This window comes from Coffea arabica, chromosome 7e, assembly GCF_036785885.1.
Source record: "Coffea arabica cultivar ET-39 chromosome 7e, Coffea Arabica ET-39 HiFi, whole genome shotgun sequence".
Lineage (NCBI taxonomy): Eukaryota > Viridiplantae > Streptophyta > Magnoliopsida > Gentianales > Rubiaceae > Coffea > Coffea arabica.
In genome coordinates this window covers 15,855,228-15,873,945 of record NC_092323.1, presented here as the reverse complement: position 1 = coordinate 15,873,945, position 18,718 = coordinate 15,855,228, and the positions used below count along the sequence as shown (strand labels likewise).

The 18,718-nt window shown below is 35.5% G+C and overlaps 2 protein-coding genes across 4 annotated transcripts; one reads left to right on the top strand and one right to left on the bottom strand.

The window, feature by feature from the left end:
• The first annotated feature begins 4,740 nt into the window (after positions 1-4,740).
• LOC113701041 (actin-7) lies at positions 4,741-7,533 on the top strand. Of its 3 annotated transcripts, none has more exons than XM_027221492.2 (6): positions 4,741-4,879; positions 5,662-5,732; positions 5,854-6,247; positions 6,344-6,957; positions 7,051-7,138; positions 7,281-7,533. In XM_027221492.2, the coding sequence occupies exons 2-5, from the start codon at positions 5,673-5,675 to the stop codon at positions 7,114-7,116; spliced, it is 1,134 nt and encodes a 377-aa protein (XP_027077293.1). In that variant the 5' UTR covers positions 4,741-4,879; positions 5,662-5,672; the 3' UTR covers positions 7,117-7,138; positions 7,281-7,533. The 3 variants fall into 3 exon arrangements, with proteins under 3 accessions (XP_027077293.1, XP_027077294.1, XP_027077292.1); XM_027221493.2 differs by having other exon boundaries at positions 7,272-7,533; XM_027221491.2 differs by having other exon boundaries at positions 7,051-7,533.
• Positions 7,534-12,144: 4,611 nt separating this feature from the next.
• LOC113701885 (carbamoyl phosphate synthase small chain, chloroplastic) lies at positions 12,145-18,433 on the bottom strand. Its single transcript, XM_027222769.2, has 10 exons — positions 18,157-18,433; positions 17,651-17,783; positions 15,595-15,683; positions 15,431-15,491; positions 15,259-15,326; positions 14,987-15,115; positions 14,749-14,858; positions 14,315-14,662; positions 13,814-13,979; positions 12,145-12,663 (listed from the first exon to the last, which is right to left on the bottom strand). The coding sequence occupies exons 1-10, from the start codon at positions 18,278-18,280 to the stop codon at positions 12,614-12,616; spliced, it is 1,278 nt and encodes a 425-aa protein (XP_027078570.1). The 5' UTR covers positions 18,281-18,433; the 3' UTR covers positions 12,145-12,613.
• Positions 18,434-18,718: the final 285 nt, after the last annotated feature.

Sequence of the window (18,718 nt, the reverse complement as noted above, 5' to 3'; positions counted from 1 at the left end):
ATCATTTATTTGCAGCTCCTAAATTATCATTGGTAGAAATTTAATATTCTTACTATGTGTAATAATTTCGTATCACATTATATAAGTCCGTTTGAAATCAGCATATTTTGGTAGCCATCTTCACTAATTTATTCGTTTAGGGGCACTAAAGTATTCTTCATCGAAAAAAGTGCTAGCAAAATTTGTAAGTGTTAACTAATTTGGTATCTTAAGCTATTTAAGTATAATAATTTGGGAGATCGTTAGATTGGATAGCAAGATAGGAAGAATTATAAGTATGAGATCTTGAATTCAAAATCTCTTACTTATAAAAAAAAAAAGGTATAAAATTGTTAATTAATAATTTAGGGGCAAACAACAAACCACTAATAGTTTATACATAATGCAATTAACCTTTGGTGTGTATGAGAGGTTCATTGAGTGAAAACTTTACATGCTTTTATCCCCTATTAACCATTCGTTTATTCTAAATTTCACGAATGTCACCATTAGTTTTGTAATCCTTGCATATTCAACATGTGTATTAAATTATTCAATCATAGGACTTTATATTATTATGTCAATATTATCATTAAGAAATTGGTTTTGCATATCATTAATAAAAGCATCATCTTTAATTTTTATTGTGAGGACAAAAATTATTTTATAGTTTTTGTTTTAAATATGCATGAATATAAATTGATGTTTATTTTAATACTTGTGTTTTAGAATACAAATTTAATATCTTGTTATTTCAATCATATTAAAAAATCATCATCGCTGCCTGATTGAATTATTGCAAAAAGGGTATAGTGTTTATAAATAAAAAAAAAGTACAGTGGATTGATCGCTAATTGTATAAATAATCAACCCATCAAAAAGCCCCTCCAGAAAGCCAAGAATTCAAATGTCGGCTAAGCCGAGATGAGCTGGACCGCAAAGCATTTGGATTGGTCATTTTTTTAAAGACAACCACAAAAAATATCAAAAACAATCTCAAAAACATAAAAAATAGCATAAAAACAACCTTATCTACAGTAAAAGTTTTTCACCTACATTGCTACGGTAAAATATTTTAAAAACACCATAAAAAACAGCTAATCGAAACGAACATATGATTCTAATTAGGGCTGTAATAGAGTCGAATTGAACTCGAATATCATCATACTAGAACTCGACTCGACATGCAATAAGGATATTGGAACTCAAGTTCGAGCCCGATGATTGCTCACAGAACTCGAGCTCGACTCACATTGGCTCGAGTTAATGCGAGCCTTATCGAGCTGGAGTCAGAAATTTTCATTTTCTTGACAATTTTTGAGTGAAAAGATATTATTGTCCTTTAAAAATTTCCATACGACTTGAAACATTTAGTAAATTCAACCACTTTTTTGGGCATAAGGGATAATTTCATAATAATAATAATAATATATTAAAGAATTAAAATTAAAAAACTCGATAAGACTCGACGAACCTTCAATCATTGCATCCGGATACTCAAACTCGATTTGCTCGGTTTATCGAGCTACTCGAACTCGGTCAATGCGAGTTTGAGCCAAGTTTTTGACTGAATTACTCGCGAGCAGTTCGGTTCAATTACACCCTAGTTCTAACACAGTTCAAATGCCTTCAAAGCCAAGCGAGCTTGCGAAGCCGGCGCTAGTGGGATCTTTAACGGGTTAGCCGCCAGCAGTCAAAGCCAAGAAAGTCCGAGCCGAAAGATATTTGATCCGACGGTGGAGGTCTGATCACACGGCTGAGAAACGCGTTGAAAGGCTGCCTAGTTGCTCCAGGTCACATACCATCTCCCTCTTTTGTCTCCCTCGTGGTCCAAATGATTCCGTTTTCCATCCGTGTGTTCTACTCTAAACTTGTGTTTAATCAGAATTTTAGTTCCTTCTAAACTTGTGATTTGACCAAAACACCCTCATGGTTTTTGGTGTTAATTTGTGTGTGTGTGTGTGTGTGGTATATAAAGTTTGATAATTTTTTTAAATGTTTTCCTTTGAAGAACAAAAACTACTACTATTACTTGTTTCACAATGAGAAAGAAAAAGGCAACTGAAATAATTTATGACAATTGTTATGGCATAAGTTGGAAGCATACAAAGGAGGGAGTAGTTAAAAAAAATTCCACTTAAACATATACAAAATCAATATGATTAATAGATTTTCAAAACTATTCCTATAATCATCATTCGCCACGATTGAAATTTAATTGCTCAAAGTAATGCAAATCTTTAACTTTTACAAAGTTTTTTATAGTGAAACTAAATCATAATTTTTGTTCCACAAGATGGTATTTGAGCTGATATAACACATGGTTATTTAGGTAAATAGGAAACTTGGCTTGTAAGGGATAAAAAGAAGAATTTCTTATCTTTGTATAGGGTTTTTTTTTTCAATCTTTTATAAGTATATTTGAAGAAACAAAATTGTTAAGTATCAATAACTAACGTTTGTCCTAGGTTAATGTTTAAACCATAATTTTTTTTGTTAATTGGTTTTAAACCATAATGCACCATGCTTTTTCTCAATTTTCCTGTTCCTTGTGGATACAATTTCTTTATTTTTTTTTAGCATAATGGAATAATAGGACCAAAAGGTTTAGAAGATCTTCCTTTTTTATTTTATGTTTACTATCTACACGCTCTTCAACCCATTTTAGACCTTAAACTATAACAAAATTTTGATTTGGCTTACATGATCCATAAAGCTCCATGTAGGTGGCCTCAATTGTTGTTATAGTTCTAAATGGACTAATGGAAGAGAGTCGATAAGCGTGGCAATTTCCCCCACAAGCCATAATAGTTGGATGGCAATTTTGGAAACCTATTTAAAACAAATTAAGTTTGAATTTATAGTGAATATTAGAGTACTTTTTGGAGTAAAACCACAATAAGGCTTTCTTTTAAATCTTTTTTATTTTTCAATCAAGTGGCCTAGTGGGTTAATTGCTGTGGCCATTTAGTTAATCCTGCTCCAAGTTTGAGGATCCATCACAGAGACAATGAGTAGTACTAATGATAATCCATGACTGAAGTTTTAAACCTGAAATTGTGTGCCTTCAAAATTTATAAGTACATTTTATCTAGGGATAATATCACAAACCTCTCCTGAGGTTTCTCTTAATATCACTTGGCATCTCTAAGGTTTTTAAAAATATTACTTACCTCCCTTACTTTGTTATTTGTGTAACAAAATTTTAAAAAACCCTAAACTACCCTTTCACTTGCTATTGTAAGTTATTTGCCCAAATATATTTGCTTACATCACCATTACAATTTCCAATACACCTTTTTATCTTTCCAATTACCTTTTTATCTCACATACATCACATCACAAAAAGTGCTACAATAAAAATATCTCAAATAACTTACAATCCAAACACACATATTTCTAAATCACTTTGTTTACTTCAAGAAAACTATCACCTCAAAAATTATCTCTTGCAGTACTACCACATCACAATGCTATACTCCATAAAAATATAAATTTGAAAAAATAAAAAATATATTTGAAAAGAAATACATTTGCATCAATTTTATTATATATGCTCAAAACTGATTTCTTATGAATTTCTATTTTTTTCTCAACATCTTCTCAACCCTTGTTCAAATCATTAAATTGTACCAATTATTATAGAAATCAACTTAAAATAAGCAAATAAATCATACATCACTTTATCACAGTCACAAAAAGTAAAAGATAAACAAATTTTAGTTTATTATAATTTACAAATAAAATATTGCATAATCATCCAAAAAATATGAGTAAGAGAGAATGATGAAGAAAAGGGAAGAAAAAAGTGACTTCCATTTCTTTTCTTTTTAATTTTTGAGCTCCATTTATTTGATATGTTGTGAATTATGTGGCAAATGAGGGTTAATATAGTCTTTTTACAATCATTAGGGGAGGTAACTAATATTTCTAAAATCTTAGAGGTGCCAAATGATATTAAGAAAAACTTCAAGAGAGTTTTCTAATATTATCCCTTCTATCTACTCAAACTAACTCATAGTTACAATTTAACATTTTTAGCCTATCTATTACGCTTCTAAAATTTAATGCTATCAAATATGCTTACTCATAAAAACATTAGGAAATTTGTATGCCATTTTTCTTCAAAAAATTTTTACATTTTCAATAAATATATTTTTTAATCACAGTTTATTTTACACACATTAAATCGTTACAATAATTTTTTTTTTTATAAAAATTTCAAAAAATAGCAATACAAACAGGGTTATTCAACTTTTTCTCGTTACGGTACAATGGACAAAATGTAGGGTACCAATGTTGGAATTCATATTGATGCCCTACTTTTGGATTCTTGTTGTACTACTCAAAGTAATTAAGCAGGACCACTAGAGTATCATCATACTATTCTAGTACTATAACAAAACATTTTCCAACTAATTTATGTTCCACCAAAAGGGCATACTTGTCACTTTATCACACCTACCAAGGCTTTTTCAAATTTCAAACTTTATCAACTCTGCTTTTACCAATTTCATTTGCATTTTCAAGAAAAGGCCAAAAACATTTAAATTTAAACCCTTATCTCCCTCATCACTCAGTGAGTGTGTTTGGATTGTAAGTTATGTGAAATATTTTTACTGTAGCACTTTTTGTGATGTGATGTATGTGAGATAAAAAGGTGTATTGGAAATTGTAATGGTGATGTCAGCAAATATATTTGGCCAAATAATTGGCTGTCCAAACACACTAACTGTTACTGTACTAGCTCTAGTCTAGTAGTATAAATATATTGCCGTCTCTTCAATTTCAGTTCATTTCATTTCAACCGAGGCTACTGTCGTCTGCCTAGAAAGGAAGACCAAATTCTAAAGGCAGAGCCAGCCAGCCATCAAAGCCATTCTCCTTTCAAATTTCTGAGGTGGGCTTTCATTCTTGAGCTTAAATCTGCTTATAGATCGATTAAATCTTTTTGGGTATGCAAGAAAACTTAGTATAGATCTGAATCTTTTGCCAAGTGTTCAATTTTTTTAGTGAACTGTTCTGTTTTATATGTTCTTTTATTTGTGTTTTTACTTGATTTTTGAGATCTGCTGATGCCCTTTCGAGAATTTAAGTATCTGGGTAGGATAAAGATGGAATCTTTTGGGTTTTGTTGATTAATGGTAGAAAATTTGATGAAGTGGAGTTTAATTTGGTGAGATCTTTCTGTAATTGATTTATTGGACTGAGATCTATTGATTGATTATTGTTGAAATTCAAACTGAGCTGGATTAATGCATTATCCTGACTTGTATCTTCAATTTTTGGTTTTTTTCATTGATCGGCTGAGTTTTAATTGCTTGAACTTTTCTATCTTTTTCTAGATCTAGTGCTATCTGTAGTAAATTAGCTTTTTGGTTGGGAAAAAGAAAGTAAAAATTGTTTTTTGGTGGCTTAAAAGTGTAATTTGGTTCTATTGGTTGGTTAATTGTCTGAGATTATGCTTTGGAGTTTGGAATACTATAAAATTCATGCACCCTGAATCTCGATATACTATTTAAGGTGACTTCGTACGATGTATTTAAAATCCGGAATAATTTTTTTGTTTTAGTTTCTTTCTAGACTTTTCTTGAATTCTGTTTGTAGTTGGGTAATGCTTTCGTTTATTTGGTTTGTTACGGTTTGCTGATTGTTTACTTTCACTGTATATTGGTTTTCCAGTATTGTAAGAGATGGCCGATGCCGAGGATATTCAGCCCCTTGTTTGCGACAATGGAACTGGAATGGTGAAGGTTAGTCTCGATCTGTTTATAAATTTCAGTAGTTCAGTGCAAAATCTTTTGATATTTAATGGCTATGTAGATTAAGCTTGTATGTAGGTTTCAATTTTAAAGTTATGTTAATCTTTTGTAGGCTGGTTTTGCTGGTGATGATGCTCCAAGAGCTGTCTTCCCTAGTATTGTTGGTCGTCCTAGACATACTGGTGTTATGGTTGGAATGGGACAAAAAGATGCCTATGTAGGTGATGAAGCTCAATCGAAAAGAGGTATTTTGACGTTGAAGTACCCTATTGAGCATGGTATAGTTAGCAACTGGGATGACATGGAGAAGATTTGGCATCACACCTTCTACAATGAGCTCCGTGTTGCTCCTGAGGAGCATCCAGTGCTTCTCACCGAGGCACCTCTCAATCCCAAGGCCAATAGGGAGAAGATGACCCAAATCATGTTTGAGACCTTTAATGTTCCTGCCATGTATGTTGCCATTCAAGCTGTTCTCTCTTTGTATGCCAGTGGTCGTACGACTGGTTAGTAAGCATAAGCTGAGTTTCTTTTGGTGTATTGAAGTTCATGATTTTTTTGATTGGCTGTTTTTGACATGTATATTATTTACTCCATGCTAGGTATTGTGCTGGATTCTGGAGATGGTGTGAGTCACACTGTACCAATCTATGAAGGATATGCTTTGCCCCATGCCATTCTTCGTCTCGACCTTGCTGGTCGTGACCTCACAGATCACCTCATGAAGATCCTTACCGAAAGAGGGTACATGTTCACCACCTCAGCAGAGCGGGAAATTGTCCGTGACATCAAGGAAAAGCTTGCCTATGTGGCTCTTGACTTTGAGCAAGAGCTTGAAACAGCCAAGAGCAGCTCATCCCTTGAGAAGAACTATGAATTGCCAGATGGACAAGTGATTACCATTGGAAATGAGAGATTCCGTTGCCCCGAGGTCCTCTTCCAGCCTTCTATCATAGGAATGGAAGCTGCTGGTATCCACGAGACTACCTACAACTCTATTATGAAGTGCGATGTTGATATCAGGAAGGACCTCTATGGTAACATTGTGCTCAGTGGTGGTTCAACTATGTTCCCTGGTATTGCTGACCGTATGAGCAAGGAAATCACTGCCTTGGCTCCCAGCAGCATGAAGATCAAGGTGGTTGCACCTCCAGAGAGAAAGTACAGTGTTTGGATTGGAGGGTCAATCCTTGCTTCCCTCAGCACATTCCAGCAGGTAATTATGACACCCTTCCATTGACTGTTTACTGAAGTTGTTGCTATTGATTAGACTTTGAATTAACATGGTTGCCTTTTCTCCGATGACCAGATGTGGATTTCCAGGGCTGAATATGAAGAGTCGGGCCCTTCAATCGTCCACAGGAAATGCTTTTAAGCTGCTACTATCGCTTGGGGTGGTGAGCTTTTATTTTCCACCCATTTAGTTGGTTTTTCATGTCATATTAGAAGTGAATCTGGTTTCCTGATTTGATCAAACTGTCAAGTGGGGCATGAAGGGGACGTCATTATGTGATTCTGATGTATCTGCAGTTCCTGCAGTTCGCATTTTTGTCACTCGATGGATGCTGGGATGTATGGACGTTGTCTTGCTCCGCTGCCTATGGCTTCAACCGCGTCATTTTAGTTGGTTGCTTATAGTTGGAGAGTGATTGTGATGTTTTCTTTTTTTTTTTTTTCCCATTTACCATTTGGTTGTCATATTTGAAGTTCTTTCTTCCTGGGAACAATTATGTTAATATTTATTGTACGAGGATATTTTATATTAGTGTCAATTTGCGGAAATTATATTTAATGCTGGATTGAAACTTTCTTAGTACTTTTTGAGTAGATTAGAAATATTCAATTCAAAGGTCCAGTTTTTGGTTGGCTCATCCATTCAAGATTTGTGGGGAATCTTTATTCGAGTTTTGCTTTCAGTTGGTCTAATGTATTTTGTTCTGTCCAGTGCTTGATTCCTCTCTACACGTAAGAAGGCTGGCTTGTCTTTTTATCTCAATGGCGGCATTTGCCATCAAGTTTGTGATATATAAATTCCACCTCAAATCATCATCCGATTGGCTTGGTGGTCTGCCTTGTGTTGCAGATTGTCTTGAAGCTAATTTCCCTGAAAATTTGTCTTAACCAAGTCCTTCATTTTCATCAACTGTCTCGATCACAGAAACCAGCTATGGTTCTGTTCTGTTCTAGAGCTAGTCAATATTTGTTTTACTCTCGGCCTTTCTGTGCTCTACATTTTTCGTCTTGGCCAATTCAGAAAATATTTTAGGAGTGATGCAGAAATTTGTTCTGATGAGACCTAATGGAAAATGATATGGAAAATGATCAGTCAGGAACTCTGAACCTTAACTTCGAAGACAATTCTTCAGCCATGGACTCGCCTGGATTGCATATGAATTCGTCAAGAATTCCATCTTAGAACAGTTTTGAGCATTTTTTATGCGGTCATTTCAATTGGGATTCTAGCCCAGTCTGGGTTCGGTCCGGTGGTTGTAGCCCAGTTGGGTGAGAGCCACCAACCAAGGATCGAATCCCAGTCGTTACCATTGACCGATGATGTTAGGGAGCCTCTCGCGGTCACGCAGTGGGATTAGTTGGGGCGTACGGTAATCAGTCCTCGGCCCCAGATATCCACTGTGATGAAAAAAAAAAAAAATTTCAATTGGGATTCTAGGAAAATCCTTTGTTTTTTTATTTGTTGGCTTCTTGCTTTGAACAGCAGCAACTTCAGGTTCCTTTTCAATTTGTCAATATTGAGCTTCCAAGCGAGTCAAATTCACTGCTCAAAACTTGACAGTGTCTGGTCGGCCATTTTTTGTATTATTTCTGACAAATAGATTGAACAGCAAGCTGCCGAGAAGTTTCCTTAATATTATTTCTGACTAAGAGATTGAACAGCAAGCTGCCGAGAAGTTTCCTTAAGGTTGAAGACAAGAGAGAGGGTTAGGAAAAAAAAAAGGAAGTGACCAGCCACCAGACAACGTAATCAGGAGCATTTAACCCAAGGGGCTTAACCCTAACGTTTAAACAGTGAGAAAGAAGTCTGCATCCTTTCATTTTCAGTGGAAAGACTTCTATTAGATATGCAAATGAATATGCAGTTCTACTTGGAATACTTCACATTCATGCAGTTTCTCTTGAAAATTTGACATGTCATGAATGAACAGTGGTCCGTAGAATATATGCATTGAAAGTTTTCAAGAAAAGGGGAGCTTCAAATTGGAGCTGTGATGACAAGTTGAATTGCTGAAATTTTCATGACATCCTCAATTAGGGGTGCAAATGAACCGAGCTGAGTCGAGTTTCGACCTAATTGAGCCGAGTCTCAACATAATTTTAAGAAACTCAAACTCGAGCTTGAGCCTAAAAAAATAAATAAAATATTAGAAATATATATATGTACTGTTACTATTAAAATAAAAAAAATATATATATATATATATAATTAAGTTCGAATCGACTCGCGAGTTAATGAGTTTAGTATTTTAAAACTCGAGTTCGATCTCGAGTTCGACTTGGTCAGTTCAAACTCAATGTTAACCGAACTTGACTCGAGCCACCCGTGAGTGGATCGATTCATTTGAAGCCCTATCCTCGATAACCAATGAGGAAAAAGCTCTAAAGAATTATCAAGTCCCCAAATAGATCTAAATTTTGGGTTTGTGATTGAATGCTGAGCTTGTAAGTTTTTGCACCTCTAAAACAGAACATTAAGGAATTTTGTGTAGAAATGGTATGCAATTGTCATAAAAACGACCAGCAGTTGGATTACAACTTTAGACAAAAGATGCAAACCAATTTAGGCATCATATAGACAGGGCAGGATATGTCATCATAGCATGCAAGACCTACCTGGCTGGATTCCAAAGCAAATTTTAAACAAGGACTTTGAGTTTATTAGCATTAGAGACAGCCAGCTGAGTATGATTCGTAAATACACTTTTTTAGAAAATTTTGGATAAGGGCAATAAAAAAAAGCTTTTAAGATTCACTTTATCAAGGTTATGCCAGTTCTTACCAACAAAAAAAAAAAAAAAAAAGGGTTATGTCTGTTATTTACCTCATTATTCCCTTTTGCACATTCTCAAGTAAAACATGAAAATAATTGATTACTGACTTTGATTTGCAAAGGAATAAAAAGCTATTAGCATGTGCTGGTTGCCTTTCTTTTTTTAGGCAAGAGGTTGGACCATTGTCCTTTATCTATGTTTTTGAGCTAATGGCTGCAGTTATGAAAATTCACATGCTCAATCTTTTCCATATGGCAAATACAGTATAATATACCTCCTCTTGTCTCATTTACATTATTGTTTATTCTTTTTTTTTTTGGGAAAAATCAATTCTTTCTGAAGTTGTCAATTGTTTTATCAACCAGTGTACTAACTTGTTTATTATAAATTCATTTATCAACCAATGTACTAAAAAAAGAACATATACTTTATAGAGAAATTTTATAGCCTTTCAAAGAAAAAAGAAAAAAAGAAAAAATACTTTATAGGATTTTTATAGTTCTTTTCCATTCCCCTTTCTTTTAACTACTATATACGTAGTAATGTATGAATCAGCACTTTAAAATCTGAAAGACACGAATATGGAAATTAACTTGGTTATTCAGTGCTGGATTTTCAAATTTTAGATTATAGTACTAATAGAAATTAGGTAGGCTAATTCTGTTAATGGGATTCCAATAGTTATTAGTGGCACTCATTTGACATTTTAATTCATATGAAAAGCAAAAAAAATCCTATAATATTTGTTGTTTAATTCTTTTCGAGGTTGTCAATTGTTTCGATTTTCGAAAATAGACAAACCATTTTGGAAATAAATCTCAAGTGTTTGATTAAATCTCAAGTATCACTCAAGCATCGAGGACGGATATGAGCTCTATGTTTTGATGAAAATCTGCATGGTTTCAACTTCAACAGCAGAAATTATGATTCAGGAGATCTGTATTCATGTGGCTGGTGGTGACTTTACACTGTTTGTCGAAAGTGATGCCAAGTGAAATTTTCAACCTCGACTTCCATCAGCCTGTTTGACATTGAAGAGTAGATGATTTTCATGTACACCAGGCAGTGGCTTTTCAGACTGATTCTTTCAAAGCCGTAACAATCCATTAATTCCAGAATCTTCAGATTAGGAAACTTATCTACCCAGTCACCAAAAAATGTGCCCGGGATATGCGTCTTCTCCACCGGTAACTTCTTCAAAACTTGAGATCTGTACAAATGCATAGAATATGGTCGAAACAAAGAACTCAATCTGACATCTTCAAGATTAGGTGCATCCAATTCAGTACTTAGATTGTCATCTCTGTAATTCGAAAATTCACGGCCTGGTAATTGTGAAACTTGCGAATTATTAGTTACGTCGATGTGAAGTTGTTTCAATCCGCAAAGATTAATCAGCTTGTTTGTCTTCAGGCGCTCACATTCATAAATTGTCAAATTACTAATCAACGGGCAACTTGAGACTAAGCAGTCAAGCGTTTCATCATCTAGGCGAACACGACGGAGATTTATTGCCCTGATATTCTTACACGTTATCTTCTTCACAATCATCGGCATTACTCTAAAGTACACGCAGTAACATGGAAGCTTCCTAGGGAAGGTGTGGTCTTGATCAATATTGGAATGGCAGGTACAGCGAGAGACAGCAATGGAAAAGTTCTGAAAGCTTGGGGATGGAAAGAGGAGAACCATATGTGGAGGAGAAAGCAGCGATTAGAATGGCCTTGAGCAAGGCACAAGAACCAGGCTGGAGAAGAGCAGAGGTGCAATCTGACTGCCGAGCTGCAGTAAATAGGATCAACAATGGAGCAATGGATGATGCAAGCACAGCCACCTTCCTTCAGGACAAACAACAGCTAAGAGGGATGTTTCAGCACTGTACCTTTTCTTTTGTCTATAGGTCAGGCAATTCCATTCTATGGTGAAACAGGTTAAAAAATGTTGAATGGGTGAATTCCTTCCCCATGTGGCTCAAAATGAGTGCACAAGATGACATTGGGGCGGTTGCTCCTATTCTGTAAAGATAACCTTCTCTTCTCAAGTTTACTAATATAAATGAATGTCGGTATTTAAACTTGGCGCGAGAAGCGCTTGCTTGGGAGGGAGCATACTGGAAAATAGATTGCTGGTCAGGAATCTGGCTGCTGCAATATATGCTAAGAACTTTTTCCCCTTTTTTTTCATTTTTCCTGCTTCATACAGTTGGCCATTTCTCTGTACATAGTAATACTATCATTTGGCCAAGAAAGAAACATGTTTATCCGTTGTGTGAGAATCTGCAACTTTCTTGCTACAGCTGTTTTGACATTTTATGATCAATAAGGTAATAGAAAGTATAAACTACTTGCTGCGATGATAATGCTGAATATTATGAGCACTTCTAAGCATGATCCGTATAAGGGAAAGATCTAAAGAATATGATTAATTGTTACTAAAAATTTCAGGCATTGGGGTATTTACTACTAAGTATCTCCAACTTTCCTTTTACGTTGTTTCTCTAGCTGGAAGTCTGGTACATTCTCCAGGAAAACAACCTAGCAACGTGCAAGAAATTTCTATCAGTTGTTGTCCCTACATAGAGAAACACCATCCAGACAATCGTAGGCTGACTGAATATTGAACATTAACACAACTTAAACCAACTAGATATGACAATAGCTAATAGATCGAAGAAAACATTTTCCCTTTTAGGTGCTCGAATCAAGACAACTGCAAGGGAAAATCACGCAGGAGACCTACAATCTCTGGAGCTACAACACTGCTGCGGCTGAATGCTCTCACTTTCAATGCAAGCCTCATCATCATCCAGGAAACGTTAAGATATTGCTGCTTACCCGACAAATTTGTTGCCATCAAGCATTTGCATCAGGCCTTTACTTTTTCTTGCTTCATGAGTTGTATAAATTCCCCAAATACTGCAGCAATAATATATGTTACAAGACAATCAGATGACAAGCACATTACATAAAAGCATGCAACAGCATATACTAACAGGAGAGCCTGACACAAAGCTACTCCCTTGGCCTGTTGGAGTACATTTGATAGAAATAAGAAGTAATGAAATTTGAGTCTCAATACAAACTTCTTTTATTAATTTTTTTCCATCAAGAAACATTATCCAGCAGATATCAAATTCAAGACGTTGATTCACGTATGTTAATTAGATTAGATAACCAAGTTGAACACCTCATGACAAATTAGCAGGGAAAAAGTTTATTCTTTTTTTTTAAGACTTTTGGTGCATTGCAAGTACCCTAACGGAAACTTTTTTGCTTTTGGTGCATTAGAAAGTACCCTAAGAAACGTTCTTTCTTATGACCTGAACTTTAGGAAAAAAACATGATCTAGCCCAGATGCTTATCAGAATTGAAGAATTTTCCCTGAGTCCTGCACTGACCTCCCCACTTAATCTTTAGTTTTCAAAAAGAAAACTAGCAAGTTTGCCAAAGTTGCTCCATCCATGATTGATAGGGTGAAATTGAAAAAGAAAACAAGGAAGGTGGTAGCTTTTACATATCTCAGGTGAAGCCAATATCTTAAAACTTTTAGATTATGTTGCCACTGGATTAAGCATATTGAAAAGCCAAGGATCTGATACTTCGTACCCTATAAATTCAACTGAATGTTATGGGATCCATAATAGCTTAAACCATCAAAATGATGGCAGCAATTTGACCATTATAAAAATAGTCTCCAGAATATCACCTCTTTCATCAGAAGCACAACGTTATAATACCTTCAATATTCAAGAATGATTCAAGTATAGTCAATTATACAGATGAAAAGTGAACCGTATGGTTGTTATGAAGAATCAATCGTAATCATGTTCCACAGCTGGGGTCAATTTCCATATACTATATACCTAATTCCATGCATCTTTTATTTTGGATGTACCTAAACATATGTGTACATTACAGGGGAACATGCATATTACGCTTATATGTTAGAAATGAAGTGTCTTTTTTGATCCACATAAAAGACCATGAATCTTCTTAACGTGCTCTAATTGAGAACTGGCAACATTTAGAAGTCTGCAACGTCAATTAAAGCAACAAAAGACATTACCAGGATCTGAATCATGAGGTCCAGGAGACGCTTCAGGATGGTATTGGAGAGACATAAGCTTCAATTGGGAGAATGCAAGACCAGCACAGCTCCCATCATTGAGGTTAACATGGGTCACTTCTACGCCACTGGGTAATGATGCAGGGTCAACAGCATAATTATGATTCTGCACAGACAAGAATGAAGTCAAACTGGAAGCATTTGTAAAAAGAACAAGGAAAGTAAATAGTCCACATGCAAGGTTATGAAAGAAAATTATAAGATGAGCACGATTTAGGTTTTGCATAATGTATGAAGAAACATATGCAAACTCTACAAATTGGAAATCATTTAACTTTGACACCCATTCAGCTCCAAAGTCAAGTATATCATTGGTTTTCAAGAAACGTGGACCATACAGCAAGGAAAACAAGACTACTGAAAGATTTGCAGTATGTCTTGTATTAAATAGGAAAATTGCATTTATTTTCTGTGGGTCAGTCAAATGTAAAACAGACAAACCTGAGCACTGATCTCCACACTGCCATTCCGGATGTTACGAACTGGATGATTGCCTCCATGGTGACCAAACTTCATTTTAAACGTTTTTCCCCCCAGTGCTTGACCAAGTAATTGATGGCCCATACAAATCCCAAAAACTGGGATTTTTCCAATTATTTCTCTGACGGTATCAACAGCATAAGGAACTGCAGATGGATCTCCAGGACCATTGCTAAAAAGAACTCCATCTGGTTTCATCTTTAAAGTATCAGATGCTGGCCATGTTGATGGAACGACAGTGATTTTACAGCCATAAGATGCTAGGCGCCTAAGTATGTTATGTTTGATACCAAAATCATACGCAACAACCTTTATCCACAAAGTAAGCAGAAAAGAATTAGTCTCTAAACTACAAGTATGAGTTCATGTTTCCTAACAGATCACTTGATACTCACATGTAAATTCTCCTTACTCCTTGCACTAAAGTTGAAATCCCACTCCGAACCTGTCCGATCAACCCATTCATAAGGAGTTTTACAGGAGACACCACTTATTAGATCAATACCTGCAAAAGTTGCATCACAACCCAATAAAATTCTCTATTAACTAGAGTCAAGGGCATTCAACAACACTACAATCTTAGAGAAGTTCACAGATTTTGTAAAAGATACTCAAACTAGATAGACCACTCACCTACAATGTCCCAAGTACGAGAAATTTCTAGGAGTTCTTCATCTGATTTCAATTCTTCAGTGCTTAAAACACCAATAAGGCTACCATCGTCTCTCAATCTCCGAGTAATTGCACGAGTGTCAACATCATCTGTTACATCATGGATACCATAAAAATAAGAATATACTTAGAGCAGTCCACAACTTGGAAAGGCATGGACAAAACTAAAGCCGTGGCTAAAAAATAAATAAATAAATAAATTGATGACTAAAAACACATGAAGTTTTACCCACATATGCCCATGATGTTCCTCGCTGCCAAATAGTCACTAAGTGTCTCTGCGCATCTCCAATTCGAGGTACTAGAAAAAGCTTGGAAGAAGTAAACAATTTGACAATACTTACACCCAGAAAGGGAATAGCAACAGCCTAGCCTAAAATGTCATAGTTGTGAAGTGCAGTCTACCTGATGCTCAAGCTTCTGATTACTAGTCCTGCTAGAAAGCATTGCACTGATTCTTCATCATCTACAAGGAGATTCTCAGACTCAAGCCAGGCGCTTTCTAAGCCTTGTTGAAACATACAAGAAATTCTCATTGCAAAACACAGGGAGACAGAGAATGCACTCACCAAAATTCACGCCAGTGTTGCCAATATGGGGGTTTGTCATCAAAACAAACTGGCCAGCATAACTAGGATCTGTAAGGATCTCCTGATATCTGCAATATTATACAAATGATAGACCTCAATAAAAATTATGGTCAGACTGAAAACGAAGATTTCTTTTATCTTGGAAACAGATGTAGCATATGAAGCTACATTTAGAATGAATTGACTATTTTAAAGGAATACATAAGCTAAATGCAGAAAAAGGAATGATGCCAAGCTGATAAGGATCTGCAAATGCTCAATAATATCAGCCTCCATATCCAGGCATTTCAATCAAGAACCTAATATCAAACACAAACTCTTTAAGTTTCTTTTATATGGTCATCAGTTTCACAAATTTCAGACAAGTCAATTCTTGTAAATTTAAAAGTGCTTTACAATTTTAGCCATAAAGGTGCATCTCCTATAACTATTTCAGGTACCATATTTTCACAAGGTGTTTGTGTGTAAGCTAAGTTAACATCGCATTTTTCATCTCTAATCCTTCCCTTGCAGCAGGGCAGCAAGAAAAAAGTCTATTTGGTTCAACATATCTCTGCTTTACAGTTCTGCCATAACTGACAGTTTTACAAATTTCAGATCAGTTGATTTCTTCATTTTTACAATTTCTATATAATCATGCTACAATTTTAGCCATATAAGCTGCATATTCCTTAACTATTTAAGGTACTATATTTTCACTGGATGTTTATGTTGCAATCTAAGGCAGCATCACAATATTCATCTCTTATTCTTTCTTCGCAGTAGGCCAGCAAGAAAATACCTTTTAACTTTTCACATTTTTCAACTTCTCCCAATACTCCTTTCTGCTTTTTAGTAAAAATTATATTTTCAATGAACTTAGATTATGTTATTTTATCAGAAAATTATATTAGGTTTTTTGGACGAATTTTTGCTTTTCATAGCGCAAAAGGTGCAAGTTTTCAAAAGCAAAGTGGTAGTTTTCCATAATGCTCTAATTGTAAGAGTATCTACAAGCAAGTCCCCAACCATGCTCAATAACAGGAAGCTGGTACATCTACACTCTTATTAATCGAACGATGATTTTTCGTGCATTTTTATTCCTCAACCAGTACATTATACGAAGATGACAATTCATTCCAATTAGCCATATAGAATTAACTGTAAGATAACACAATCTACCTTCTCTTTCTACTAGCTTTCTATAGCCCTTAACCTAAGAATGTTACCTCAAACTTTGCAGAAGGATCTAATATCCTATTATGTTATTCTTTAGATCGCCTATTATATCTATTCTCCTTCCAATGAGATTTGATGGTCATAAAATCATAGGTGGGAATGTATGGTGTTCCGGATTTCAGCAAAGAGTTTGATTATGCATACTTCAAAGGTGCACACCAATTATCTGGCACTCCAAAACATGAAACATAGCATCAATGAATGGTCATGTTATAGCAAGAACTATGAATTAAATTTAGTTATGGCTTCTTTCTAGCTTCACTTTCTGAACAATGGTTTATACTGTCTTGCCACATACAGATTCAATCCAACTTCTAACAGATTTTATTTCAGAACTCTTTTCTCAAATAATTATTACAACGTCGGAATTGCAGCAACTGCTTGCACATATTGATAGCAAAATAAAAATTCTCCAAGAAGGATGCACACCATGTCTGCAATTGGTTGTTCTTTATAACTGAAATTGCCCTAGAATTTGAAGTCACTTAATCCATACATTCAGAAGAAAGTAAAATATAAATGTAATCCAATTGAACTCCAAATTTATCTTTAGCAATTCCCAGAATGTGTCAAAAAAAAATTTAAAACATGTAAAGGAAGTTTAATTCCATCACTGAGGTCAGAACCAAGAGAAATATCGTAGGATAGGAAGTCAAATTTCGAAGCCAAATGTTGCTTATTAGGTATATTGCTAGCACTGTTAGTTCTATAAACAAATGGGACGCCGCTAAAAACAAGTTCCCTGCACATTGAGGCATATTGTTCAAAATTTCGAAAAACAAGAACTATGAACTATTAGTGAAAAATAGAATCTTACCCTGTTAAAGATGTATTGAAAACCACTTCCCCAACTTGGGTTCCTGATGCACCAAACGATTTTGCCCTCCAAATTGAACCGTCCTCAAGCACTAGTCGAGCATCTGCTACCTTCCAAGGTCTTTCAGCTAAACCTGAATTTTCACTTTCTTAATATTTCATCACTATTTTTCGACTGGAGCAAAGAAACTACAACATGGGAAAAGCGTCCTGAGCAGGATACAATATATAAGGACCAACATATGCAGAGACCCGTCTTCCCTCCTCATCCCCTTCGCCCGCCCCACCACCAATGTTCCTCTTTTCCCCAAATAAAGATAATAGAAAACATAATTAATGTCAATATCCAGGAAATCCCATTCACATACCATTTACCCTGATAAAAATTCATAAAGCTCTGATTTTGAAACAACAAATCCACATATTTCCGAGCATAAATATGATTTCTAACATCAACCCATATGAAAAAATTGTGCAAAAGATTAAAGGGATAGAAACAATATCCACCAACAGAAGAGAAGCCCTGAGAGGAGGAGCATTTGACGGTAAAAAGCCTGACTTTTTTAGGTAAAAAAGCAGTCGTTGATAAAGGGCTATTGTGAATTAGTCTCAAAGAACAATCCATCGTCATCAGCTACACCTTCAATCAATCACTTCCTGACACAAACATGCACCAGAGGATGTGCCGTACGTGTTTTCGTTTAACTATTGGAGGGTTTTGGGGAGTGGTTATATAGTGGAGACAGTACGGATGTCTCCAGCAGGTAAAGCAATGGTTTTGAAGGACGTGGCGTGCAATGGGCCACCGCAATAGCAATAATGGGGAGGGCTGCACGCGATGATTCGTTGCAGCCCAACAGTGTCGATTTGTCACCGGTTTGAAAGTGAGTGGCCCGTGGATGCCTAGTGGTGGGTAGAGGTTGCAATGAGTAATTAAAATAATTCAAATCAGCACCGGGGACTGTTTTGCAAATTAAAAGTACAAATACCCCAGGGGACTATTTTACTCTTTGCCAAATTAGCCAAAAAAATTTTATTCCCTTTTTCTACTTAGCCGGCAATCATTCAT

What these genes read in the sequence shown, in the direction of transcription:
- LOC113701041 (XM_027221492.2), top strand. Translation starts at nt 5,673, where the DNA reads ATGGCCGATGCCGAGGATATTCAGCCCCTTGTTTGCGACAATGGAACT. An exon ending in ATGGAACTGGAATGGTGAAG is followed by an intron (nt 5,733 to 5,853) that starts GTTAGTCTCGAT and finishes AATCTTTTGTAG; the next exon opens with GCTGGTTTTGCTGGTGATGA. An exon ending in CCCTCAGCACATTCCAGCAG is followed by an intron (nt 6,958 to 7,050) that starts GTAATTATGACA and finishes TCCGATGACCAG; the next exon opens with ATGTGGATTTCCAGGGCTGA.
- LOC113701885 (XM_027222769.2), bottom strand. Translation starts at nt 18,280, where the DNA reads ATGACGATGGATTGTTCTTTGAGACTAATTCACAATAGCCCTTTATCA. An exon ending in TCAGGGCTTCTCTTCTGTTG is followed by an intron (nt 17,784 to 18,156) that starts GTGGATATTGTT and finishes GTGAAAATTCAG; the next exon opens with GTTTAGCTGAAAGACCTTGG. An exon ending in GAGGAACATCATGGGCATAT is followed by an intron (nt 15,116 to 15,258) that starts GTGGGTAAAACT and finishes ATGATGTAACAG; the next exon opens with ATGATGTTGACACTCGTGCA.